The following is a 26,425-nucleotide window of genomic DNA, read 5'->3' as shown; positions in this document are numbered from 1 at the left end:
TTTCCGGCGTTCCCATTGGCTGGCCGGGGCCCGGCTCCCTGGCTGTTGCCAAGATGGCGGCGGCCGGGTGGTAGAGAGGCCTCCTCTCAGCGGGTAGGTGGCTGAGGAGCAGGGGAGGATGGGGATGGGGACCCCTCAGGGTGGGTTGCTGAGGAGGGAAAGACACCCCAGGAGAGAATGGGGGTGGGCCTGGACATGGGGGGGAAGGGATGGGAGCTGAAGGGAGGCCTTCCCAGACTGAGCCCCTTCCTTCCTCTCCCCCTCGTCCCCCTCTCCACCCCCCCATCTTACCTCCTTCCCTTCCCCACAGCACCTGTATATATGTTTGTACACATTTATTACTCTATTTATTTATTTTACTTGTACATATCTATTCTATTTATTTTCTTTTGTTGTATGTTTGGTTTTGTTCTCTGTCTCCCCCTTTTAGATTGGGAGCCCACTGTTGGGTAGGGACTGTCTCTAGATGTTGCCAGCTTGTACTTCCCAAGCGCTTAGTACAGTGCTCTGCACATAGTAAGCGCTCAATAAATACGATTGATGATGATGATGATGAAGCGGTGGCCTTGGTGTCATCTGAAAGATCACCTCCTCCAGGAGGCCTTCCCACACTGAGCCCCCTCCTTCCTCTCCCCCTCGTCCCCCCTCCATCCCCCCGTCTTACCTCCTTCCCTTCCCCACAGCAACTGTATATATGTTTGTACATATTTATTACTCTGTTTTACTTGTACATATCTAGTGTGCAGAGCACTGTACTGATCATCATCAATCGTATTTATTGAGCGCTTACTGTGTGCAGAGCACTGGACTAAGCGCTTGGGAAGTACAAATTGGCAACATATAGAGACAGTCCCTACCCAACGGTGGGCTCACAGTCTAAAAGGGGGAGACAAAACCAAACATGCTAACAAAATAAAATAAATAGAATAGATATGTACAAGTAAAATAAATAAATAAATAGAGTAATAAATATGTACAAACATATATACATATATACTGATTGCTTGGGAAGTGCAAGTTGGCAACATGTTGTGGTGTACGCTCTCAAGCGCTTAGTACAGTACTTCCCTCCTCCTTCCTCTGCCCTCCTCCCCCTCCCCATCCCCCCGTCTTACCTCCTTCCCCTCCCCACACCACCTGTATATATGAATATATGTTTGTACGTATTTATTACTCTATTTATTTATTTATTTTATTTGTACCTATTTATTCTGTTATGTTTATACGTCTTTATTACTCTGTTTTATTTGTACATATTTATTCTATTTTGTTAATACGTTTTGCCTTGTTGTCTGTCTTCCCCTTCTAGACTGTGAGCCCACTGTTGGGTAGGGACTGTCTCTATATGTTGCCAACTTGTACTTCCCAAGCGCTTAGTACAGTGCTTCCCTCCTCCTTCCTCTGCCCTCCTCCCCCTGTCTTACCTCCTTCCCCTCCCCACACCACCTGTATATATGAATATATGTTTGTACGTATTTATTACTCCATTTATTTATTTATTTTATTTGTACATATTTATTCTGTTATGTTTATACGTCTTTATTACTCTATTTTATTTGTACATATTTATTCTATTTTGTTAATATGTTTTGTTTTGTTGTCTGTCTCCCCCTTCTAGACTGTGAGCCTGCTGTTGGGTAGAGACTGTCTCTGTATGTTGCCAACTGGTACTTCCCAAGCGCTTAGTACAGTGCTGTGCACACCGTAAGCGCTCAATAAATACGATTGAATGAATGAATGAATAAGCGCTCAATATGTTTGAGTGAATGAATGAGTGAAGTTCGGCTGGTGGAGGAGCTCACTGGATCTGCCCCGATCCCCCCCTTCCGCAGTTTAATAATTGTATTTGTTATGTTTGACCCCCCCCAAATCAAGAGACCGTCTCTGTGGCTTCTCCTCCCTCCCTCCCGTTTCCCTCCCTGACACCCTGACAGCTTTATCCCTCAGAGATCTTCTTTGTATTCCCCCAACCCATTCCCTATTCCTTCTAGACTGTAAACTCGTTGTTGGCAGGGAATGTGTCTGTTTATTGTTACATTTATCTCCCAGTTGCACACAGTAAGTGCTCAATAAAAACGATCGAATGAAAGAAAGACTGTAATCCCCCTGGACTGTAAGATTGTTGTGGGCAGGGCACGTGTCTACCAACTCTATTATATTATATTATTATATTATATTCAATTTGTATTTCCCAAGGGCTCAATTTGTACTTCCCAAGCGCTTAGTACAGTGCTCTGCACATAGTAAGCGCTCAATAAATACGATTGATTGATTGATTGATATTTTACTGGAGCTGGGATTTGAACCCATGGCCTCTGACTCCAAAGCCCATGCTCTTTCCACTGAGCCACGGTGCTTCTCTCAATGTGTCAGGGAATATCTCTGCCAACTCTGTTCATTCATTCATTCAATCGTATTTATTGAGTGCTTACTGTGTGCGGAGCACTGGACTAAGCGCTTGGGAAGTACAAGTGGGCAACTTCTAGACTGTGAGCCCACTGTTGGGTAGGGACCGTCTCTATATGTTGCCAACTTGGACTTCCCAAGCGCTTCGTACAGTGCTCTGCACACAGTAAACGCTCAATAAATACGATTGAGTGAATGAATGAATGAACATGTTGTGTTGTACTTTCCTAAGCCGCCCCTCAGATATTCTTATGTTTATTCCCCTGCATATTTATTTGTTTTGATTACTCTCACTGTCAATGTTTTTATGTTTGCTTCCCTTGTTAGAGCGTACACTCCGTGTGGGTAAGGGAGAAGGTCTCTGCTAGCCAGTACTACCCAACAAAGTGCACTGCACCAAGTGGGCGCCCAATAAATACTATCATTACTACTGCTTTCTGTTTCTCCCCCACCCCTCATGACTCTCCTTGGTCCCCAACTCCCTCCCTTCCCAGGCACAGAGAAGAGCCATGAAGGTGGTGAACTTGAAGCAAGCCATCCTACAGGCCTGGAAAGAGCGGTGGAGTGACTACCAATGGGCCATAAACATGAAGAAATTCTTCCCAAAGGGGGCCACTTGGGACATCCTCAACCTGGCAGGTCAGTCTGCCTAACCCTGGTGCTGGACAGACCTGGGAAGCAGCGTCCTGGGAATTGAGAGGAGGAAAGAGGGGGGAGACATGGTCCTTGCCCTGCAGAGGCTGTCAGTCTGGTGGGAGAGGCAGGAGATGGACACCCACACACGCTCGCTGTTGTGCATTTTCTCTTTCTCGGTCTCGTGGTCTCGCAGAGGCGCTACTGGAGCAGGCGATGATCGGACCATCCCCGAACCCTCTCATCTTGTCCTATCTGAAATACGCCATCAGCTCCCAGGTAACGTGGGCTGGCCTGGCCCAAAGTAGGGTCTCAGGTTCGGGTCTGGGATGAAGGGAGCAGGGGGTGGGACAAATGGAGCAGCTTTGACTCCAAGCGGCGTGAAGGAGCTCCATCCCGACTCCCCGTGTCAGCGGGAAGCCGGGGGGTGGACACACTGACGCTCGGTTTCTGCCCTGTTCACCCTCAGATGGTGTCGTACTCCACCGTCCTCACTGCCATCAGCAAGGTGAGTCCGCAACCCCTCCCTCACCGGCCGGGGAAGGCCGGGGCCGCCCGGCCTAGGGGGAAGAGGACTCCGGCCACATGCCTGTTCTGGGGGGTGGGTGGGCGTGCCAGTTGGGAGGAGGCTCGGGGGGCATGCAGCTGTCAGGCCTTCTGCCGCTTTTGGAGCGGGGTGGTATGGTATGCTGGGGGCAGAACAGAGTTTTGTGCCCGAGGCTCGGACTCTCGAGGCTCAGGCTGGGTGGGGGAGGAGGCCTGCCTTGGGTGGGACACTGGAAGAGGAGGAGGAGGAGTTCGGACTGTATCACCTCTGCACATAGTAAGCGCTCAATAAATACGATTGATGATGATGATGATGATCACCTGCTGCTTCCCCAGTTTGACGACTTCTCCCGGGATCTGTGTGTGCTCTCCTTGCTGGACGTCATGGGCATGTTCTGTGACCGGCTCAGGTAGCTTCGGAGCGGGCGGGCAGGAGGGAGGGGAGGGACTGGGGGACCCAATTCAGGCGGCAGGGCTGCCAGGGAACAAGGAGACAGGTCCCCCTGCAGCCCCAATCCCCGTCCGGGCGGCAGGGCCTGGAGCAGAGGTGTCGACCCGGTCCACCTTTGCGGCACGGCGGGCGAGGAAGAGCGAGCCAGAGAGTTGACGGCCAGGCGGGGCTGGGCAGGGAGACCAGCCGCCTCCCCCGCACCTCTCTGCCTCCCCGCAGCTGCCACGGCAAGGCGGAGGAGTGCATGGGGCTGTGCCGGGCCCTGCTCGGCGCCCTGCACTGGCTGCTGTGCTGCACGGCTGCTTCGGCGCAGCGGGTTCGCGAGGGCTCGGAGCCCGGGGCGGCGACGGCGGCGGCCGGCGAGAAGCAGCTCGCCGTGTGCCTGCAGCAGCTGGAGAAGCTCCTGAGCAGCACCAAGAACCGCGCCCTGCTCCACGTCGCCAAGCTGGAGGAGGCCGGTAAGGATGTCCTCTGTCACCCTTCCCCAACAATCAGTCAGAAGTATTAACTGCTCACCTACCGTGGGCGGCAGGGTGCTGTACTGAGCACCTGGGAGAGTGCAGTAGATGAGGAAATACGATAAACAGCCAAGCTAGACGGATTGTAATAATAATAATAATGGCATTTATTAAGCGCTTACTGTGTGCCAAGCACTGTTCTGAGCGCTGGGGAGGTTACAGTCAATCAATCAATCGTATATATTGAGCGCTTACTGTGTGCAGAGCACTGTACTAAGCGCTTCGGAAGTACAAGTCGGCAACACAGAGACAGTCAATCAATCAATCAATCAATCGTATTTATTGAGCGCTTACTGTGTGCAGAGCACTGTACTAAGCGCTTGGGAAGTACAAGTCGGCAACGTATAGAGACAGTCCCTACCCAACAGAGGGCTCACAGTCTAGAAGGGGGAGACAGAGAACAAAACCAAACATACTAACAAAATAAGATAAATAGAATAGATATGTACAAGATAAATAAATAGAGTAATAAATATGTACAAACATATATACAGGTATATATACATATATACAAGGTGATCAGGTCATCCCAGAGGGGGCTCACAGTCTTCATCCCCATTTTCCAGATAAGGGAACTGAGGCACAGAGAAGTGAAGTGACTTGCCCAGAGTCACACAGCCGACAAGTGGCGGAGCCGGGATTTGAACCCACGGCCTCTGACTCCAAAGCCTGGCTCTTTGCACTGAGCCTCGCTGCTTCTCTCTTTGCTTCTCGTTGTTGCCGTAGAAGAAGAAATGTTTGAGGTGTAGACAGGATGCAAATCAAAAGAGTTACGAAAGAGCAAGAGGAGGTTGGGGGTGTGGAAAAAGTCCTTGGTGGGGGTGCAAGGGTGCTAAGGTAAGCGTTGTTGGGGGTGTCCTGGGGAGGAGGAAAATTAACTGGGGAAGACTTCCTGGAGGAGGTAGGATTTCACGGGGTGGATTTTGAAGCCTGGGAGAGCTGGCAGATTTGAAAGGGGGGAGTGTTCCAGGGCCTGTTTCCCCCCTCTGGATGGTAATAAAAATAATATTGGCTTTTTTGTTAAGAATTTACCATGTGTCAGGCACAGGGGAAGATACAGGATGATTAGTTCCCTCATCTGGAAAATGGGGATGAAGCCTGTGAGCCCCCCATGGGACAACCTGATCGCCTTGTAACCTCCCCCAGCGCTTAGAGCAGTGCTTTGCACATAGTAAGCGCTTAATAAATGCCATCATTATTATTATTATTAGGTCAGACAGTAGCCCTGTCGCACCCAGGACTCATAATCTAAGTAGGAGAGAGAACAGGTATTGAATCCCCATTATACAGATGAGGTAACTGAGGCCCAGAGAAGTTAAGTGACTTGCCCAAGGTTACACGGCAGACAAGTGGCGGAGCCGGGATAAGAATCCAGGTCCTCTGACCCCCAGACCCGAGTCCTTTCCACTGTTCCTGGTAAACTCCCAGAGGGCAGAGAGCGGGTCCGCTTCGGCTCTGGAGTTCTCCCGAGTGCCTACTGCAGTGCTCTGTATATACTCGGTGCTCAATAAATAGCAACGGTCGACTGGTCGGGGGTGGGAACGTCAGGAATGAGGCACAGTGGGCTCCCCTGCCCCCGGTCCGACCGTCCCCTTCAGCTCTGCGGCTGCCGCCCGGATGTGGGGAGTGGGGGTCAGAGGTGGGCAAGAGGGAGGGTCCCGTCCGTCCCGGGCCTCCCCCGCTCCCTTTCTGGCACAGATTCCTGGACGGCCATCGAGCAGGCCCTGCACAAGGTCGGAGAGAGCCTCAGCGGCCTCAGCAACGCCCAGCTGCGCGCCCAGGCCGAGGACTGCGCCACCCTCATCCGCAGGTACCGACGCCCTCTTGTCAGTCGGTCGTCAGCCCTGCCCCTCATCATCATCAATCGTATTTATTGAGCGCTTACTGTGTGCAGAGCACTGGACTGAGCGCTTGGGAAGTACCAGTTGGCAACATATAGAGACAGTCCCTACCCAGCAATCAATCAATCAATCAATCGTATTTATTGAGCGCTTACTATGTGCAGAGCACTGTACTAAGCGCTTGGGAAGTACAAATCGGCAACGCATGGAGACAGTCCCTACCCAACAGTGGGCTCACAGTCTAAAAGGGGGAGACAGAGAACAGAACCAAACATACCAACAAAATAAAATAAATAGGATAGAAATGTACAAGTAAAATAAATAAATAGAGTAATAAATATGTGCAACCATATATACATATATACAGGTGCTGTGGGGAAGGGAAGGAGGTAAGATGGGGGGATGGAGAGGGGGACGAGGGGGAGAGGAAGGAAGGGGCTCAGTCTGGGAAGGCCTCCTGGAGGAGGTGAGCTCTCAGCAGGGCCTTGAAGGGAGGAAGAGAGCTAGCTTGGCGGAGGGGCAGAGGGAGGGCATTCCAGGCCCGGGGGAGGACGTGGGCCGGGGGTCGACAGCGGCGGGACAGGCGGGACAGCAGTGGGCTCACAGTCTAAAAGGGGTAGACAAGGGAGATAAGGTATCCCTCATCCACAGGTACCACAGCCCCGTTGTCAATCAGTCATCCGCCCCACCCTCCACCAGTCCCACCCCCTCACCCACAGGTTCGGCATCTCCTGCCATGTCTTCAGTCAGTCCCCCAGCCGCTCTGCCCGCTAATCTGCAGATGCCCCGGCCCCTCTGTCCCCGGGGGTCTGCCCAGACAGGGGGCAGACGCTCCCACCGCCCGCTTCAACCTCTGTGCTTTGGGTTGGGCCCACCCCGAGCCTCCCCAGACCCCCCCACCCCCCGCCAACTCCCCCATCCCATCCCATGCAGCATCCCGGCCATGCTGTCCATGCACTCGGAGCAGCTGCACAGGACGGGGTTTCCCACAGTGCACGCCGTGGTGCTGCTGGAGGGGACCATGAACTTGACGGGCGAGATGCAGCCCTTGGTGGAGCAGCTGATGATGGTCAAGCGCATGCAGGTTCGGCCTGGGGGCAACCGGATGGCCCCCACGAGGAGTGAGCGGTCCGTCCGCTCCCCTGAGCCCCTGCGCGAGACCGGGCCGGGGGCCGGCTGAGCCGGGGGCCGGGACCACCCCTCCCCGGACTGGGGCGGACATGGCTCGCAGGGAGAGTGCTGGGCCGCGGGGACTCCCTGCTCCTTTCCCGGCCTCACCCTCCCCCCCGCTTCCCTTCCCCCCCAACCCCAGCGCGTCCCCTCCCCGCTGTTCGTCCTGGAGATCTGGAAGGCCTGCTTTGTGGGGCTCATCGAGTCCCCCGAGGGGACCGAAGAGCTCAAGTGGACGGCCTTCACCTTCCTCAAGGTGACCCGGCGCTCGGCCTCCGGGACGGGACGGGGCACGGGAGGGCCGAAAGTCATCAGCCGTTTTAGCTGGTACCGATTCGAACCGGGCACCGAGCGGCTGAGAATGTGCCCCCCGCGCCCGGCTGGGGGCCGGACTCTGTACCCAGGGGCACAAAGGGCTGATCCCTTCAGGACGTCTCTTCTTCCAGATTCCTCAGGTGCTGGTGAAGCTGAAGAAGTACTCACAGGGCGAGAAGGTGGGTGAGCCCGGGTGTGGGCAACTCGGAAGATTTCCCTCTGGGCACGGGGTGGCCAAGGGCAAAGCGGGTGGGGTGATGGTGGCGGCGGGTGAGGAGGCTGCCCACGGACGCTCACATGCCAAACGCAGTGTGGTCTAGTGGGTAGAGCCTGGGATTCCGAAGAACCCGGGTTCTAATCCCGGCTCCACCACTTAATGATGACGGTGGTGTTTGTTAAGCGCTTACTGTGTGCCAGGCATTGTACTAAACACTGGGGTGGATACAAGCACATCAAGTTGGACACAGTCCCTGTCCCATGCTGGGCTCACAGCCTTCATCTCCATTTGACAGATGAGGGAACTGAGGCACAGAGAAGTGAAGTGACTTGCCCAGTGTCACACAGCAGACATGGGGCGGAGCCGGGATTAGAACCTACGACCTTCTAACCCCCAGGCCCCTGCTCTGTCCACTGAGTCACGCTGTACCACGTGTCTGCTGTGTTTCACCCCTTGGGGGAAGTTAAGTCTGGAGAATCTGCTCCCACAGGGACCTTGGGCAAGTCACTTTACTTCTCTTTGCCTCAGTTATCTCATCTGTAAAATGGGGATGAAGACTGTGAGCCTCTTGTGGGACAGAGACTGTGTCCAACCTGATTAGCTCCTATCTGCCCCAGTGCTTAGAACAGTGCAAGCACATAGGAAGCGCTTAACAAATACCACTTAAAAAAACAAAAAACAACCCAGAACGAGTGAGGTCCGTCCCCAGCCGGGCCAGACCCGGTCTGACCACCCTTCCTGCCCCCTTCCAGTCGGAGGGGTCACAGTGGAGTGACACCCTGCAGTGGTGGTCATCTCCCCCCCCGGTTGGGTTTTACCCAGTGCGTTCATTCTTTCATTCATTCAGTCGTACTTTTTGAGCACTTGCTATCTGCAGAGCACTGTACTAAGTGCTTGGAAAGTGCAGTTCAGCAAGAAATTTGCCCGAGACCCCAGTCAGCCCAAGCCTGGCCCGCTCCCCCCCGACCTTCCTCCACCCTCCCCACTCCCCAACCCCAGCGGAGCGATTCTCCCCCTCAGGACTTCACCGAGGATGTCAACTGTGCCTTTGAGTTCCTGTTGAAGCTCACACCTCTGTTGGACAAGGCTGACCAGCGCTGCAAGTGAGTCCGGCTTCTGGCTCCCCACCAAGGAATGGCTTTTGCAGGGGCCTGGGAAACCATACCGCCCCGCCCCCCCCAACAATCAGTGCTTAGTACAGTGCTCTGCACACACAGTAAGTGCTCAGTAAATACGACTGAATGAATGAACCAGTGCCCCAGCACCCTCGTCATGGGGGCAGAATCACGCACCAGGCCTGGAACCTGTGATCTCTCAGCCCTCCCTGCGGCCCTCCTTGCCACCGTGCTTTCCTCCCTACCCAGCGACCCTGCCAGGGGAGGTGAGGAGAGGCTTCCGACTTTTTAAAGTGAGGTCCCTGCCCAGTGAGCACTTTTTTCCCCTGTGGGGAGCCAGGCCTGTGAGCAAAAAGAAGCACGTTTCACCCCTTGGGGGAAGTTGAGTCTGGAGAATCCGCTCCCACAGGGAACTGGGCGGCAGGACATATTAGCGAGACCAGGCGGTTTGGACATATGCACGGGCCAGTGGTCTGGGCTCGGGCACGGGGGAGAGTTTCGGATGTTGGACCACTGAAGGAGAGTCGGGCAGGGAGGGGAGATTTATGGGCGTTCATTCAATTGTATTGAGCGTTTACTGTGTGCAGAGCACTGTACTAAGCACTTGGAAAGTACAGTTCAGCAGTAGAGACAATCCCTGCCCACAGTGGGCTTACAGTCTAAAAGCAGGGAGGCAGATATCAAAACAAGTAAACAGGCATCAATATAAGTAAATAGGATTATATTCATTCATTCATTCATTCATTCATTCGTATTTATTGAGTGCTTACTGTGTGCAGAGCACTGTACTGAGCGCTTGGCAAGTACAAATTGGCAACATATAGAGACGGTCCCTACCCAACAGCGGGCTCACAGTCTAGAATTGGGAGATATATACACATACACACGTATATTATAGATACATACACACCAAAACAAGTAAACAGGCATTAATATAAATGAATAGAATAGATTTGTACGTTTATACACAAGTGCTGTGGGGCAGGGAGCCGGGCTAGAGCAAAGGGATCAGGTTGGGGAATGGGGATGAGAGGGGGAGCTGAGGAAAAGGGGGGGTTAGTCTGGGAAGGCCTCTTGGAGGAGGTGAGCCTTCAGTAGGGCTTTAAAGGGGAGGAGTGTGATTGTTTGTGGGATTTGAGAAGGGAGGGCATTCCAGGCCAGAGGCAGGACGTGGGCCAGGGGTCAGTGGCGGGACGGGCGAGAACGAGGCACAGTGAGAAGGTGTTGGATGGTCCTCCCCTGTCCAGGCGGGACACAGCTTACAGAAAGTACTTCCACATGTCCTGCTGACCCTGATGGAGACGATCGTGACCTTGGGCAAGCCACTCAACTTTCTCTGTGCCTCAGTTACCTCCTCTGTAAAGTGGGGATTAGGACCGAGAGCCCCACGTGGGACAACCTGATTACCTTGTATCTGCTCCAACGCTTAGAACAGTGCTTGGCACATAGTAAGGGCGTAACAAATACCATAGTTACTATTATTACAGTCTAGAGGACTAGAGAAACTGCCCGGGGGGCGTGGGGGGGAGATTACCCAGGTGTTATGGAATGGAAACACTGTTCTGGGTCCTCTGACTGTCTGTCCTGCTGACCTTCTCCCCCACCCCCCTCCTGTTCTCCCGACGCTCCGGCAGCTGTGACTGCACCAACCTCCTCCTCCAAGAGTGCAGCAAACAGGGACTCCTGTCAGAAGCCCACATGACCAACCTCGTAGCCAAACGGTAGGTGCGCCCCACCGGCCCGCCACTACCCAGGGGCAGCCCGGCCCCATGCACCCCCTCCCTTCTCGGGCAGCCCCGGGGACGAAGCTGGAGCCCGGCGGGCGGCGGTGGGCATTGGGTGTCACTGCTCTCCGTCCCTTCCCCTCCCCGACAACTCCAGCACGGCGGACCGGGAGCTGGCCCCCCGGCTCAAGTCGGCCGAGAGCGCCAACATCCAGCCCAACCCGGGGTTGATCCTGCGGGCCGAGCCCACCGTCACCAACATCCTCAAGGTGAGCTGGGCACGGAGGGGGGGCTCCCTTCTCCACGAGGGAGGGCGTGCGGCGGGGGGGGATCCAGGCAGATCTGGTGATAACTCGGGCCCTCCCGTCCCCGCCGGGGGAAATGGAGTGGGGAAAGCTTGGGGTGGGGCTGGGGATGCCCCGGGAGCCTGAGTCATCCGTGCCCCCCGCCCGCAGACGATGGACGCTGACCACTCCAAGTCCCCGGAGGGTCTGCTGGGCGTGCTGGGACACATGCTGTCCGGGAAGAGCCTGGATTTACTGCTGGCCGCGGCAGCAGCCACAGGAAAACTCCGCTCCTTCGCCCGGAAATTCATCAAGTGAGGGGGTGGGACCTGGGGGGAGGGAGATGTCCCAGGTACAGGGGTCAGGGCGGGTGGGAGGCAGGGTTCCTGGGTTCTCAGTCCAAACCGGCTTCCACCTTCACCCGGTGACCCCTTCCTTCTCCCTGCAGACTGAATGAGTTCACAAAGCACATCAGCGGGGAGGGCTGTGAGTCTTCTGTGCGCCCCCCGCCAGCCCCTCTTTCCCCTCTTTCCGTCCCCCACTGTCTCCTGGGGTCACCTGCCCTTGGTTCCCGCTCCCCGGCCCGTCCCCCAGCCTGGCACTGGAAAGCTGTGGGTTTGACGTGGGAAGGGTTCCATCCTGCCAGAGGTTATAGCTGTGGGGTGGGGTGGTGCCAAATGGGACCCCGCAGCCAAGTCCTCCTGGGTGGGGAGCCCTGCCCCTCTCCCCTAGTAGCCAAGCCCCGGGCCGGACCCTAGCCTCCTCCCCCACTCCCGCCGTGCAGCCAAAGCAGCCTCAGTGCGGGCTCTGCTCTTCGACATCTCCTTCCTCATGCTCTGCCACGTGGCCCAGACCTACGGCTCAGAGGTGAGGGGGGGCGGGGGGCAGGGGCTGGGGAGGTCTCCGGGACCTGGGCGGGACCCCGGGCTGATGCGGACGTGCCCCCTGGCCCTCTAGAGCCCTTTCCCCCCGGGGCAATAGCTAGTCCGACCCTTAGATAGAAGTTTGGGCAACCTTGTCGGGCTCTTGCCCAGGCCCAGCTGAGGCAGGGTTCCCCAGGGTGGTCGCTGCCACCCCCCGACCTCCCACCACATCCAGCCCGGGACCCCCGCCCCGTCCCGCCCCCAGGTGATCTTGTCGGAGTCGAGCGCAGCGGGCGAGGTGCCCTTCTTTGAGATGTGGATGCAGACGTGTATGCCCGAGGAGGGCAAGAGCCTCAACCCGGACCACCCCTGTTTCCGGCCCGACTCCACCAAGGTGGAATCCCTGGTGGCTCTGCTCAACCACTCGTCTGAGATGAAGCTGGGGTAAGGGCCGGGCTCCCCTCCCCATTCGGACCGTGTCGGTCAATCCTATCTATTGAGCTCCTCCTATAAGCAGAGCACTGTACTGAGCGCTTGGGAGAGTGCAATATAACAATATAACCCCCCTTCCCTGCCCACAATGAGTGTCCAAGGCACAGCTGGCCTGGGGGGTGGATGGAGAAGGGGGCTGAGAGGTCCCGTCCCTGACACCCACAGAAGCGCAGATCCTCTCCCCTCCCCCAACCCGGTCCCCCATTCATTGTCATATTTATTGGGCGCTTACCGTGTGCAGAGCACTGTACTAAACGCTTGGGAAGTACAAGTCAGCAACGTGGGAGGAGTAATAGTGGTAGTAATAGCAGTAGTATTTATTAACTACTGTGTGTAGAGCTCTGTACTACGCACTGGGGGGAAAAAATACACAAGTGAGAGTTAGACACGATCCCTGGCCCTCCAGTCAATCAGTCAATCGTATTTATTGAGCGCCCACTGTGTGCAGAGCACTGTACTAAGCGCTTGGGAAGTACAAGTTGGCAACTTATAGAGACAGTCCCTACCCAACAGTGGGCTCACAGTCTAAAAGGGGGAGACAGAGAACAAAACCAAATATACTAACAAAGTAAAATAAATAGAATAGATATGCACAGGCAAAATAAATAAATAAATATTTATATCATATATTTATATTTATATACAATAAATATTTATTGTATTATTTAATATTTAAATATATTTAATTTATTTAAATAATAAATAATATGTATTTATTAATGATTAATAAATATTTAAATATTAAATATATTTAAGTGTAAATATTTAAAATATTTATTATATATATTATTATATTTATATTCATCCAGACAGATGAAGTGGCACGAGGCCTGTCTGAACATCTCAGCGGCCATCCTGGAGATCCTCAACGCCTGGGAGAATGGCGTCTTGGCCTTCGAGTCCATCCAGGTACCCACCCCACCTTTCCTCCCTCCTCTTCCCATCCCTCCCCCTTCCTCCTCCCTCCTCTAGTTTTCCCGGGGCTCCAAAGCCAGTCCCGGTCGGCGCCACCTTGTGGGAACTCCATCCCAGAACCAGCTCCCGGGCCCCCGGGGAGGTCGGGAAGCCCTGGGAATGGCGCCCGGAGGAGGCCCCAGAGCCAGAGAGTCCTCCCCTCTGCCCCGCAGAAGATCACAGACAACATCAAAGGCAAGGTTTGCAGCATGGCGGTGTGCGCCGTGGCTTGGCTCGTGGCCCACGTGCGCATGCTGGGCCTGGACGAGAGGGAGAAGTCCCTGCAGATGATCCGCCAGCTGGTGGGACCGCTGAACGGAGATAACACCCTGCAGTTCTACAACGAGAGGTGCCCGGGGGCCGCCCGCGGGGCTGGGAGGGGGCCGGGGATGGCCGAGCCCCGGCAGCGATCGCCTGTCCGGGGGCAGGGCCGACGGTCCCGCACGCTGCTGGCACTTGGATAACTTCAGTGCCCTGGTGATTGGGATTTCCCGGGGACACCCACGGGTCAGCCAGAGCCCAGGACCGCCGCTTGGAGACTCACTCGGCACTGCCCAGAGGTGTGGGGTGGGCGCGGAAAATCCAGAGGGCCCGCCATCCTCGGCCCGCCAGCTCCGGGAGGATAACGGCAGAGGCGGGTGAGACCACCCAGGGTGACTCACTGGATAGAGCCCGGGCTTTGGAGTCACAGGTCACGGCTCTGCCAACTGTCAGCTGTGTGACTTCGGGCAAGTTACTTCTCTGTGCCTCAGTTCCCTCATCTGTAAAATGGGGATTAAGACTGTGAGCCCCACGTGGGACCACCTGATCACCTTGTATCGCCCCAGCGCTTAGAACGGTGCTTTGCACATAGTAAGCGCTTAACAAATACCATCATCATCACCCCATCCCTAGTATTTACTGAGTGGGCACTTAGGCTGCAGCGGAATTAGTAAGCACGGTCCCTGCCCTCCAGCATCTTAGAGTCTAATGGGAGAAGCAGAACGAAAACAGTTTACAGTCAGGAGGAAGTAATAGAGAATAAAAATCTGTCCGCAAGTGCCGCGAGGGTGGGGTGAGTGCCCACAGGCTTAGGTGAAGCAGAAGTGCTGAAGTGGTAATTGAGAGATATAAGATGAGGCGATCCAGAGATCAGTCGGGGAAGCCCTGGGGGAGGAGATGGAATTGCAGAAGGGCTTTGAAGGAGTGGGAAAATGAGAACAGGGAGGAAATTCTGGGAAGAAGGGAGGGCGTGAATAAGAAAGAGGTTGGCAGTAAAAGAGAAGAGAACGAGGCACAGAAAGTAGGTTGGCTTAGGAGGAGTGAAGTGCGTAAGCTGGGGTGAAGTGGGAAAGGAGCGAGGATAATAGTGATGGTATTTGTTAAGCGTTTACAACGTTTACACTGTTCTAAGCGCTGGGGTAGATACAAAATAAGGTTGGACACAGTGTGTGTCCCTCATGGGGCTCCCAGTCTTAATCCCCATTTTCCAGATAACTGAGGCCCAGAGAAATGAAGTGACTTGCCCAAAGTCACACAGCTGACAATTGGTGGAGCTGGGATTTGAACCCATGTCCTCTGACTCCAAAGCCCTTGCTCCTTCCACTGAGCCACGCTGCTGCTCTGGATAAGTTGAGGGGAGAGAGCTGAGTCTGGCCCTGAAAGCCAGCGGTCAGGAGTTTCCGCTTGATGCGGAGGGAAGTGGGAATGGAAAGTTTCTGAAGCGTGGGGAGCTGAGCACCGAACTGTTTTAGAAAAGTGATACGGGCAGCAGAGTGAAATATTGACCGGAGAGGGGAGAGGCTGGAGTCGGGAAGGTTTGCGGATGCGGTGGTCAAGTCGGGATAGGACAAGTACCTGGACGAGTTTGGTGGCAGTGTGGATGGAGAGGTCGGGGTATCGATGAGGAGGAAGATTCGTTGGAATTTGGCGACAACCTGAATGTGGGATTTGAAAGTAAGGGAGGAGACAAGGGTAGCGCCAGGGGAGACGAGGCTTCAGAGATGGGCGGGGCGGCGGCGGTGGTGTTAGCTGTGTTGGGAAAATTGGGAGGGGAAAAGGATTAAGAAGGAAAGACGAGGAGTTTAGTTTTGGACATATTGACCTCGAAGTGTATGCAGGACGGGCACAAAGAGAGACGTCTTGGAGGCAGGAGGAGAGACGCGATTGTGGAGACGGAGAGAGGTTGCTGTCAGCGGGAGGATTTGGGAACGATCCGTATAGAGGTGGTAGTTGAAGCCGAGGGAACGGATGAGCTTCCCGAGGGAGTGAGTGTAGATGGAGACGAGAAGGGGGCCTCAGAACTGAGCCTTGAGGGACTCCCACAGTAAGAGAGTGGGAGGCAGCGAAAGAGATGGAGGAGGATCAGGCGGAGACGTAGGAGGGGAAGCAGGAAGGGGCCTGTGGCAGAACAGAAGAGAGTGATTCATTCATTCAATCATATTTATTGAGCTCTTACTGTGTGAAGAGCACTGTACTAAGCACTTGGGAGAGTACAGATACAATAAACAGGTACAATCCCTGCCCACAGTGAGCTAATAGGCTACAGTCTACAGCGTTAGAGCTGGTCTAGGGGTAGAGTCTGTTGGTTTGAGCAGGAAGGAAGTCCTTTCATGTTGTTGGAGTGTGCGGTCTCAGTGGGGTGAAGGGGGGCTGAGGGGGCAGTTGGAGAAGTTGGGGTCTGGAGAAGAACACAAGGGTGTGGGGGACAGGAGGATCGGCAGAGCTCAATCCGGAGAAACAGCGTGGCCTAATTGACCGAGCCCAGGCCTGGGCGTCAGAAGGACATGGGTTCTAATTCCGCCTCTGCCACTTGTCTTCTGGGTGACCTTAGGCAAGCCACTTCACTTCTCTGGGCCTCAGTTCCCTCATCTGGAAAATGGGGATAAGCCTGTCAGCCCCATGTGGGACGGGGACTGTGTCCGACCCTGTTTGGTTGTATTCATTCAATCGTATTTATGGAGGGCTTTGTACCCCCTCAGCGCTTAGAAGAGTGCCTGGCACATAATAATAATTATGGTATTTGTTAAGTGCTTATTATGCCAGGCACTGTACTAAGCGCTGAGGGGATACAAAGCCCTCCATAAATATGATTGAATGAATACAACCAAAGCGTGCTGGGGTGGATCCAAGCCAAGTCCCTGTCCCTACCTGGGGCTCCCAGTCTCAATCCCCATTTTACAGGTGAGGGAACTGAGGCCCAGGGTCACACTGCAGACAAGTGGCGGAGCCGGGATTAGCAAATACCACAATTATTATGATTATTATAAATCTCCCTATTGGGATCCTGGAGGCCCAGAGAGGGGTCAGTGAGTGAGCAGCCCAAGGCCACCCAGCGTGGCAGAGAAGAAGGATGGTTGAGCTCTTGGCCCAGGCCATGCTGGGCAGGCGACCTTGGTACCTGGGGAGGTTACAAGGTGATGAGGTCTCTATATGTTGCCAATCTGTACTTCCCAAGCGCTTAGTACAGTGCTCTGCACATAGTAAGCGCTCAATAAATACGATCGATGATGATGATGATGATGATGGTACCGGCCTCGCCTCGCAGAGCCGAGGGAGGAGACCCGTGGCATGAAGGGCTGGGCTGGGGCCAGGAATAATAATAATGATCATAATAATTATGGTATTTGTTAAGCACTTACTGTGTGCAAGGCACTGTACTTGGGGCTGGGGAGGATACAAGGTGATCAGGTTGTCCCACGGCGGGGCTGACAGTCGTAATCCCCACTTTACAGATGAGGGAACTGAGGCCCAGAGAAGTGACCAAGGTCACACAGCGGACAAGTGGCTGAGGCGGGATTAGAACCCGTGACCTTTTGAGTCCCAGGTCCGTGCTGTATCCACTATGCCATGTTGCTTCTTAGGAAGACATGGCCCCAGGCCCCAAGGTGGAGATTTTTATCATCAATTTTGGGCAGGGGCCTGCACCAGGGTCGACCTCCCTCGGCACCCCCGCAGTGGGGCTCGGGACTGGTGGGTCCTGTAGCCCGGGGAGGGGGGCATCCCCAATAGTAATAATAATAATAATGGCATTTATTAAGCGCTTACTATGTGCAAAGCACTGTTCTGAGCGCTGGGGAGGTTACAAGGTGATCAGGTTGTCCCACGGGGGGCTCACAGTCTTCATCCCCCATTTTACAGATGAGGTAACTGAGGCACAGAGAAGTTAAATGACTTGCCCAAAGTCACTCAGCTGACAATTGCCAGAGTCAGGATTTGAACCCATGACTTCTGACTCCAAAGCCCGAGCTCTTTCCACTGAGCCACGCTGCTTTTCTAACACACACAAAGTGCACACAAACACACACACACAATTCATTCACTCATTCAATCGTATTTATTGAGCGCTTACTGTGTGCAGAGCACTGTGGAGGCAGCAGGATCTAGTGGATGGAGCACGGGCTTGGGAGTCGGAAGGACCCGGATTCTGATATCCCGGCTCCTCCACTTGTCAGAGAAGCAGCGTGGCTCGGTGGAAAGAGCCCAGGCTTGGGAGCCAGAGGTCGTGGGTTCTAATCCCGGCTCCCCGACATACCTGCTGGGTGACCTTGGGCAAGTCACTTAACTTCTCAGAGCCTCAGTTACTTCATCTGTATAATGGGGATTGAGCCTGTGAGCCCCCCGTGGGACAACACAATCACCTTGTATCCGCCTCAGCACTTAGAACAGTGCTTTGCACATAATAAGCGCTTAACAAGTGCCATCATTATTTATTTATTCTCTGGGCCTCATCTGTAAAAATGGGGACTGGGACTGTGAGCCCATGTGGGGCAGGGACCGTGTCCACCCCGATTTGCTTGTATCCACTCCAGCGCTTAGTACAGTGCCTATTCGTCATTCAGTCATATTTATAGAGTGCTTACTGTGTGCAGAGCACGGTACTAAGCGCTTGGGAAAGTACGGTAACAATAAACAGTGCTATTCCCTGCCCACAGCGAGCTCACAGTGTAGTAAACGCTTAACAAATGCCACAAATTATTACACACACACATACACCGCAGCTCCCGCTGTGGGGCTTGGGTGAGACGGGTCCCCAATCCTCTCCCCCCGGGGCCCGGCTGAGTTCCCCCTCCCGCCCGCGGCCCGCAGGGTGGTCATCATGAGCTCAATCCTGGAGCACATGTGCGCGGACGTGCTGCAGCAGACGGCCACGCAGATCAAGTTCCCGGCCACGGGCATGGACCCCCTCCCCTACTGGAGCCTGCTGCCGCCCAAGCAGCCCATCCGCGCCGTGCTGGCCGCCACCTTCGCCCGCGTGCTGGACAAGGGCTGGGCCGACAGCCGCTCGCTCCACGTCTTCGACACGCTGCTGCACATGGGCGGCGCGTACTGGTTCTGCAACAACCTGGTCAAGGTACCCGGGGACGGCGTGGGGGGCCGGGGGGCCGGGCCGGGCCCCGGGCGCCCCCTGACCCGCGCCCGCTGGCCGTCAGGAGCTGCTGAAGGAGACGCGGAAGGAGTACACGCTGCGGGCCGTGGAGCTGCTCTACTCCATCTTCTGCCTGGACATGCAGCAGCTGACCTTGACCCTGCTTGGCCACATCCTGCCCGGCCTGCTCACCAACCCTGCCTCCTGGCACAGCCTCATGGACCCGCCGGGCACCGCCCTCGCCAAGTACGGGCCCGGTTCAACGTGCCCCCGGTCCTCAGCCGATCCGGAGCGTCCCCTGCGTGGGTTAATCAATCGGTGGTATTTATTGAGTGCTTCCGGTGTATGGGGCTTGGGAGAGTGCCGCGCAACAGAGTTGGTAGACACGTTCCCTGCCCTCACGGAGCTTGCGGTCCGGGGCACCTTGAGTTTGAGGGTGGGGAGGAGGGGCTGGTGCCACCAGGGAGGTTGAGGTGGAGATGACCCTAGTGATGCCCAGGTGTCCCATCCAGGGTGAGGACCACGTTCCTGGGGAACACAGGCTTCGTGTCCGGGACTGTGAGTCCCAGAAACTTGGTGTTTTGAAGCATGGAGACTGGCGGGGAGGGAAAGGATTAAGACAGAACCAGGGTCTTTGGGGGACAGCTCGTTGAGGGCAGGGGAATGTGTCTGTTTAGTGTATGGTGCTCTCCCAAGCGCTTAGTACAGTGCTCTGCACACAGTAAGCGCTCAACAAATACGATCGAATGAATGACAGGGCCTCAGGATGGGGCTGGGGTGGGAGGCCCTCGGTCTATTTTAGTCCCAGGGACCTGACGGGCACCAGACTTGGGAGAAGCGTTCCCCCCGGGTGCCCCCGCTGCCCGCCCACCGGCCCGCCCCCTGGTCTGCCCTGTCTCGCCCCGTTCCAGGCTGGCAGTGTGGTGTGCCCTCAGCGCCTACTCCTCCCACAAGGGCCAGGCCTCCTCGCGCCAGAAGAAGAGGCATCGCGAGGACATCGAGGTACGGCAGGGCCGGGCGGGGGAAAGTCCAGTCGGGCCGTTCACGGTTGGGCAGACCCTGCGGGGACCCTCACCCCCCATCCCACCTGCCCTGTCCTCCTGGATGGGGGCTTCCCGGCTGGTGCAGAGTGACCACGGACCACCCTACCCTCCATGGGTGGGTGGGGGGGGGCCTGCTTTGGCCCCAAAATCCTGCCCTCTTCTGCCCCTGCTTTGCCAACCCAGCCCATCCGTCCAGGTGCCTAGAGTCCAGGCTGGAACGGTCAGTGGAGGAGGGGTGGCTTTACCCTTCCGGGCGCCCTTCTCTCCCCACATCCAGGACTACATCAGCCTGTTCCCCCTTGATGACACGCAGCCCTCCAAGCTGATGCGGCTCCTGAGCTCCAACGAAGACGATGCCAGCATTCTTCCCAGCCCCAGTGAGGACAGGCGGGGACTGGGGTGGCGGAGACAGGGCAGGGGATGATGCCTACGTGCTGCCGAGCCCCAGTGAGGGTGGGCAGGACACGGGGGTCGGGGGTGGCAGAGGATAATGCCAGGTTGCTGTCCAGGCTCAGTGGGATGGGGAGGGGGCAGGGAGCGGATTGATTCCAGCAAGCTGCCAACCCCGGTGGGGATGGGCAAGATGTGGGAAGTGGGGATTGGGGTGGCGGAGGGTAATGCCACCCCTCAGTGGCATTACCAGTCCCAGTAAGCATGAGGAGGAGACGAGGTGGCAGAGGGTGATGCCAGTATGCTCCCCAGCCCCGGGGGGCATGGGGAGAAGGCAGGGCAGCGGAGGACTGTGCTAGGGTGTTGGCTAGTCGTAGTGGGAATGGACACGGGGCAGGATGGAGGGGGCACCACATGCCCCCACTTCTCTGCCAGCCTGGCCTGGCTGGGTCCCCTGATTGGATGGGAGGGGGAGGGAGAGATGAGAAGCCTCACTGTGGTGAGGGACAGCGGGTGGGGAAGGGCAGATCAAAGTACCCCCCTTCCTCAACTGGGCACCTCCCCCCACCCCAGCCACGTGCCCTCCTGCTGGTGGAGCAGAGGCCGGGAAACCCGGGCCCCTCCCGCCGCTACGTGGCCCCCCGGGCTGGGCTTGCCTTGCCGCGTGGTTCCTTCCTTATCTCTCCCATCGCAGCCAGGGAGGCTTCCTGCTGCCTCATCCCTCCAGCTGGCGCCTCCCCGCTACCCCAGAGGCCCAGTTAACAGACTCTGTTCTCCGCTTCTGTGGCCCGGGTCCATCTGGGGATGCAGGGGGCTCTCTATAGCCCAGGCCCACCGGGGGTGGGGCGTCTCTCTGTGGCCAGGCCTACTCTGGGGGTGGGCATCTCTCTGTGGCCCAGGCTCCTCCGGGGTGTGGAGGCATCTCTCTGGTCCAGGCCTCTCTGGAGATGGGCATCTCTGAGGCCCAGGTCCCTTTGGGAATGGAGGTGTCTCTGGGGCCCAGGCCCCTTTGGTGATGGAAACATCTCTGTGTCTGGGCCTCTCTGAGGGTGGGCGTCTCTGTATGGCCCAGCCTCTCTGAAGATGGAGGTGTCTCTGGCCCGGCCCCACTGGGGACGAAGGTGTCTCTGTGTCCTGGACCTCTCTAGGGGTGGGTGTCTCTCTGCACTGGCTCTCCCAGGTCCTTTACTTCCTTCGCAGGAGCCGAGGTTGAGTGTGCTTCCTGGCCTCGTTCCTCTCTGCCCCATCGACCTCCACAGCCCCGCCGACCCCTAGTCACCCAGGCAAACCCGTGTAGACCCCCACGGCCGGCGGCAGGGCCCGGGATCTGGGGGCTCACGGCCGTCTTTCTCCCCTCCACACCCTTCGCAGCAGACCGTTCCATGAGCAGCTCCCTGTCCGCCTCCCAGCTCCACACCGTCAACATGCGGGACCCTCTGAACCGCGTCCTGGGTGAGTGACCCCCGGGCTTCCCCAGGTGCCCTCCGCCCTCCTCCTGGGCGTCCGTCCTCACCCCCATCCCCACCCCCACCTCTTCCTCCCCAGCCAACCTGTTCCTGCTCATCTCCTCCACGCTGGGGGCCAAGACAGCCGGGCCGCACACGCAGTTCGTGCAGTGGTTCATGGAGGAGTGTGTGGACTGCCTGGAGCAGAGCAGCCGTGCCAGCATCCTGCAGTTCATGCCCTTTACCATGGTGAGGAGGGCGGGGGGACCCTGGGTGCTGCAGCTACAAGGGGCACAGGGTGTGGCAGAAGTGGAGGGTGGGCATCGGGGCTTTGCGGGTAGGGGCTCCCAAGGCCCCGGTGGTTGGCGGGGGTGGGATCCTGGGGTCACCGGGCACAGACTGGCCCTAGCAGACCTGCCCTTTCCTGGGGCACAGAGAATAAAATGGAGGGCCTTCAGAGAAAGATGAGGGGGTTGGGGTTCACCGTGCCAGGCAGGGGTCCCCTTGGGGGGGAGCGACCCCACTGATGCCCCCCTCCTGGTGCTGCCCTGCAGGTGTCAGAGCTGGTCAAGGTTTCCACCATGTCCAGCCCCAAGCTGGTCCTGGCCATCACCGACCTGAGCCTGCCCCTGGGCCGCCGGGTGGCTGCCAAGGCCGTGGCCTCCCTCTGAAGGGGTCCCCGCCCCGCCCCGCCACCCCAGATTGAGGGTCCCAGCCCGGGGCGGGGGTGGACGATGACCCCCCACCCTGTGCATCCACGCCGCAGCAGGGCCGGGGCCTCAGGCTGTGACAATCTGGGCCGCAGGCTGGGTGAGTCGGGTGCTGAGTGCAGAGTTTTTGACCCGGCTGGAAGGCGGCACGCTCCCTCTCTCGATTTTGTGTAAATAAAGAGCCCTCTTGTCCCCTGGGTGTCCGAGTGCGTGGTGGGGGCGGGCAAGGGGACGATTTGGGGTGGGGGGGACGTTCCCCGGCCCAGCTGCAGGATCCCTCAGGCGGCCCTGCTCCATCCTGGGGCCCTGGCTCAGGGATCAATCAATCAGTCGTATTTATTGAGCGCTTACTGTGTGCAGAGCACTGTACTAAGTGCTTGGGAAGTACAAGTTAAGTACAAGTACAGTCAGGGATGATTGTTGCATGTGTATCCATCTGCCTGTTTCCTGTTACTACAGGGCCCAGGGGTGGGGCAGGGGGGACCCCTCCCTGACCCGGGGCAGGGCACCCTGACCTTCCTCTCGCTTTGGGCCGTCCCCCCAGCCCTGCTTCTCCCGCCCAGAGCCCAACAGCTCCCCCCGTCATCTGGCCGGTGCCCAAGATGGGTGAGCTGGGACCTGTGGAAGGATAATAATAATGATGGTATTTGTTAAGCGCTTACTCTGTGCCGAGCACTGTTCTAAACGGCACAGATTGACCCTTCCCCACCATGGCAGCCGGAGGACTGCAGAGATGATAATAATGATAAGGATGGCATCTGTTAAGTGCTTAGTATGTTCCGGGCACTGTATTAAGCACTGGGGTGGATACGAGCAAATGGAGTCCCTGTCCCACGTGGGGCTCCCAGTCTCAATCCCCATTTTGCAGATGAGGTAACTGAGGCCCAGAGAATAATAATAATCAATCACTCGTATTTATTGAGCGCTTACTGTGTGCAGAGCACTGTACTAAGCGCTTGGGAAGTACAAGTTGGCAACATATAGAGACAGTCCCTATCCAACAGTGGGCTCACGGTCTATTATGCCATCATAATAATAGTGATGGCATTTATTAAGCGCTTACTAGGTGCAAAGCACCGTTCTAAGCGCCGGGGAGGTTACAAGGTGATCGGCTTGTCCCACGGGGGGCTCGCAGTCTTCACCCCATTTTACAGATGAGGGAACTGAGGCCCAGAGAAGTGAAGTGACTTGTCCAAAGTCACCCAGCTGACAGTTGGCGGAGCTGGGATTAGAACCCACGTCCCTATGTCTCCCGGACCCGTGCTCTTTCCACTGGGCCACACTGCTTCTTCTAGGAGGTGAGGTGGAGAAGTCCCGCGGGGGCGGGGAAGGGGCCTGGCCAGCTTTACCCTGGCTCCGTCTAGACCAGGCCCTCCTGGGGCATTTCAGTCAGTCAGTAGCATTTAATGAACACTTACCGTGGGCCGAGCACTGTAGTAAGTATTTGGGAGAGTACAATAGAGTAGATGTTTATTCTATTTATTTTATTTTGTTAATATGTTTTGTTCTCTGTCTCCCCCTTCTAGACTGTGAGCCCACTGTTGGGTAGGGACCGTCTCTAGATGTTGCCAACTTGGACTTCCCAAGCGCTTAGTCCAGTGCTCTGCACACAGTAAGCGCTCAATAAATACGATTGAATGAATGAATAGACCCGATCCCAGCCCGCAAGGAGCTGGCAGTCTCTTCCAACCCCTGCCCATGGTGCCCTTCCTCTGGGCAGAGCTGGGCCAGGGGACAAGAGGGATGATGATGATGGTATTTGCTCAACAGCGTGGCTCAGTGGAAAGAGCACCGGCTTTGGAGTCAGAGGTCATGGGTTCAAATCCCGGCTCCGCCAACTGTCAGCAGTGTAATTTTGGGCAAGTCACAACTTCTCTCTGCCTCAGTTACCTCATCTGTAAAGTGGGGATGAAGACGGTGAGCCCCCCGTGGGACAACCTGATCACCTTGTAACCTCCCCCGCACTTAGAACAGTGCTTTGCACATAGTAAGCGCTTAATAAATGCCGTTACTATTATTGTCAAGCATTGTTCTAAGCGCTTGGGATCGATACGAGGTGGTCAGGTTGGACACGGTCCCTGTCCCAACTTGGGGCTCACAGTCTTCGTCCCCATTTAGAGAAGCAGCTTGGCTCAGTGGAAAGAGCCAGGGCTTTGTAGTCAGAGGTCATGGGTTCAAACCCCGGCTCCTCCAATTGTCAGCTGTGTGACTTTGGGCAAGTCACTTCACTTCTCTGTGCCTCAGTTACCTCATCTGTAAAATGGGGATTAAGACTGTGAGCCCCCTGTGGGACAACCTGATCACCCCAGCGCTTAGAACAGTGCTCTGCACATAGTAAGTGCTTAATAAATGCTATTATTATTATTATTATTATTTTACAGATGAGGTGACTGAGAAGCAAAGTGACTTGCCCAAAGTCACCCAGCAGACGAGTGGCAGAGCTGGGATTTGAACCCAGGTCCTAACTCCCAGGCCTGTGCTGTAGCCATTATGCCACACGGCTTCTCATGAGGCTCCAGCATAGAACAGAGGCTGCGCTGCTGTGCTGGAGGAGGGGGGGGGGGGACACCCACACATATGTACATGCACACACACATGCTTACATTCCCCCAGTCCCATGGACTCACAGTTCTCCTCAGAGGGTCCTGTAGATAAATAACATTTGCATGCCGTTCTCCGTGCTTGATTCGGGCTCCCACCTCTGCCCACCCCAGATCTCTCTCACGACCTGAGAGTTTCACACTGGGCCAGAAAAGACCCAAGATAAGTGACCTTGGGCAAGTCACTTCACTGCTCTGTGCCTGAGTTACCTCATCTATAAAATGGGGATTGACTATGAGCCCCATGTAGTAATAATAATGATAACAATGGCATTTGCTAAGCGCTTACTAAGTGCTGAGGGGGTACAGGTTGTCCCACGTGGGGCTCAGCGCTTACTATGTGCCAAGTACTATGTGCCTCTCCCTCTCCCCCTCGTCCCCCTCTCCATCCCCCCCATCTTACCTCCTTCCCTTCCCCACAGCACCTGTATATATGTATATGTTTGTACATATTTTTTACTCTATTTTATTTGTACATATCTATTCTATTTATTTCGTTAGTATGTTTGGTTTTGTTCTCTGTCTCCCCCTTTTAGACTGTGAGCCCACTGTTGGGTAGGGACTGTCTCTATATGTTGCCAATTTGTACTTCCCAAGCGCTTAGTACAGTGCTCTGCACATAATAAGCACTCAATAAATACGATTGATGATGATGAAGCACCGCTCTAAGTGCTGGGGGGGTACAGGTTGTCCCACATGGGAGCAGTTTTACAGATGAGGTAACTGAGGCACAGAGAAGTGACTTGCCCAGAGTCACCCAGCTGACAAGTGGCAGAGCTGGGATTAGAACCCATGACCTCTGACTCCCAAGCTCGTAATCTTTCCACTGAGTCACGCTGCTTTATGGGACACAGGCTGTGTCCAACCTAATAACTTTGAATCTACCCCAGTGCTTAGAACAGCGTCTGGCACATAGTAAGCACTTAAATGCTGTCTTTATTGTTATTATTATTGAACCAATTGCTCCATGCAGGGCCTCAGCCAGGCCTGGAGTCTCCTTCCGACCCCAGGCTCCACCTTCGTCCCTCCGGGCACACCCCGTCCATGCTCACCGCGTACCAGACACGCTGTTACCCAGACCTGCCCGGGATATGCAGCGATGGATGCCGTTGGGCAAGCGTTCACTATATGCCCTGCCTTGTGATCACTCGAGCTTCGGGCACGAGTTTGGGGCACTGGCTCAGACCTGGACCGTGGCCCTCGGGGGGCTGCCGGTCTAAGGGGAAACTGACAGGGGTTACTGAGGCAGGAGGTGAGGGAACGGACCCCTCAGGAAAAACCGTCAGACCACACTGCCCTCCGGGAGAGCACCCCACTGTCTGGTGGAGGCCCCTCGCTGCCCAGCGAAGAAGCTGGAGACT

General features: G+C 55.9%; 1 protein-coding gene across 2 annotated transcripts; it reads left to right on the top strand.

The window, feature by feature from the left end:
* Positions 1 to 41: 41 nt before the first annotated feature.
* MED24 (mediator complex subunit 24) lies at positions 42 to 22,657 on the top strand. 2 transcript variants are annotated; one of them, XM_038753931.1, is made up of 26 exons: positions 42 to 93; positions 2,901 to 3,045; positions 3,236 to 3,318; positions 3,509 to 3,547; positions 3,922 to 3,995; positions 4,256 to 4,494; positions 6,253 to 6,364; positions 7,329 to 7,479; positions 7,708 to 7,821; positions 8,012 to 8,059; positions 9,118 to 9,200; positions 10,847 to 10,933; positions 11,094 to 11,205; positions 11,392 to 11,534; positions 11,669 to 11,706; positions 12,005 to 12,087; positions 12,349 to 12,527; positions 13,385 to 13,484; positions 13,703 to 13,878; positions 18,597 to 18,861; positions 18,941 to 19,122; positions 19,788 to 19,878; positions 20,197 to 20,296; positions 21,684 to 21,761; positions 21,855 to 22,003; positions 22,309 to 22,657. In XM_038753931.1, the coding sequence occupies exons 2-26, from the start codon at positions 2,916 to 2,918 to the stop codon at positions 22,423 to 22,425; spliced, it is 2,973 nt and encodes a 990-aa protein (XP_038609859.1). In that variant the 5' UTR covers positions 42 to 93; positions 2,901 to 2,915; the 3' UTR covers positions 22,426 to 22,657. The 2 variants fall into 2 exon arrangements, with proteins under 2 accessions (XP_038609859.1, XP_038609858.1); XM_038753930.1 differs by having other exon boundaries at positions 21,681 to 21,761.
* Positions 22,658 to 26,425: the final 3,768 nt, after the last annotated feature.

The sequence above is a fragment of the Tachyglossus aculeatus genome, chromosome 11, assembly GCF_015852505.1.
Source record: "Tachyglossus aculeatus isolate mTacAcu1 chromosome 11, mTacAcu1.pri, whole genome shotgun sequence".
In the NCBI taxonomy this organism is placed as follows: domain Eukaryota; kingdom Metazoa; phylum Chordata; class Mammalia; order Monotremata; family Tachyglossidae; genus Tachyglossus; species Tachyglossus aculeatus.
This window is presented reverse-complemented; position numbering and strand designations above follow the sequence as displayed.

Coding starts and splice junctions, on each gene's coding strand:
- MED24 (XM_038753930.1), top strand. CDS start 2,916: ATGAAGGTGGTGAACTTGAAGCAAGCCATCCTACAGGCCTGGAAAGAG. Junction 8,060..9,117: donor AGTACTCACAGGGCGAGAAG/GTGGGTGAGCCC, acceptor TCTCCCCCTCAG/GACTTCACCGAGGATGTCAA. Junction 21,762..21,854: donor CCCTCTGAACCGCGTCCTGG/GTGAGTGACCCC, acceptor CTTCCTCCCCAG/CCAACCTGTTCCTGCTCATC.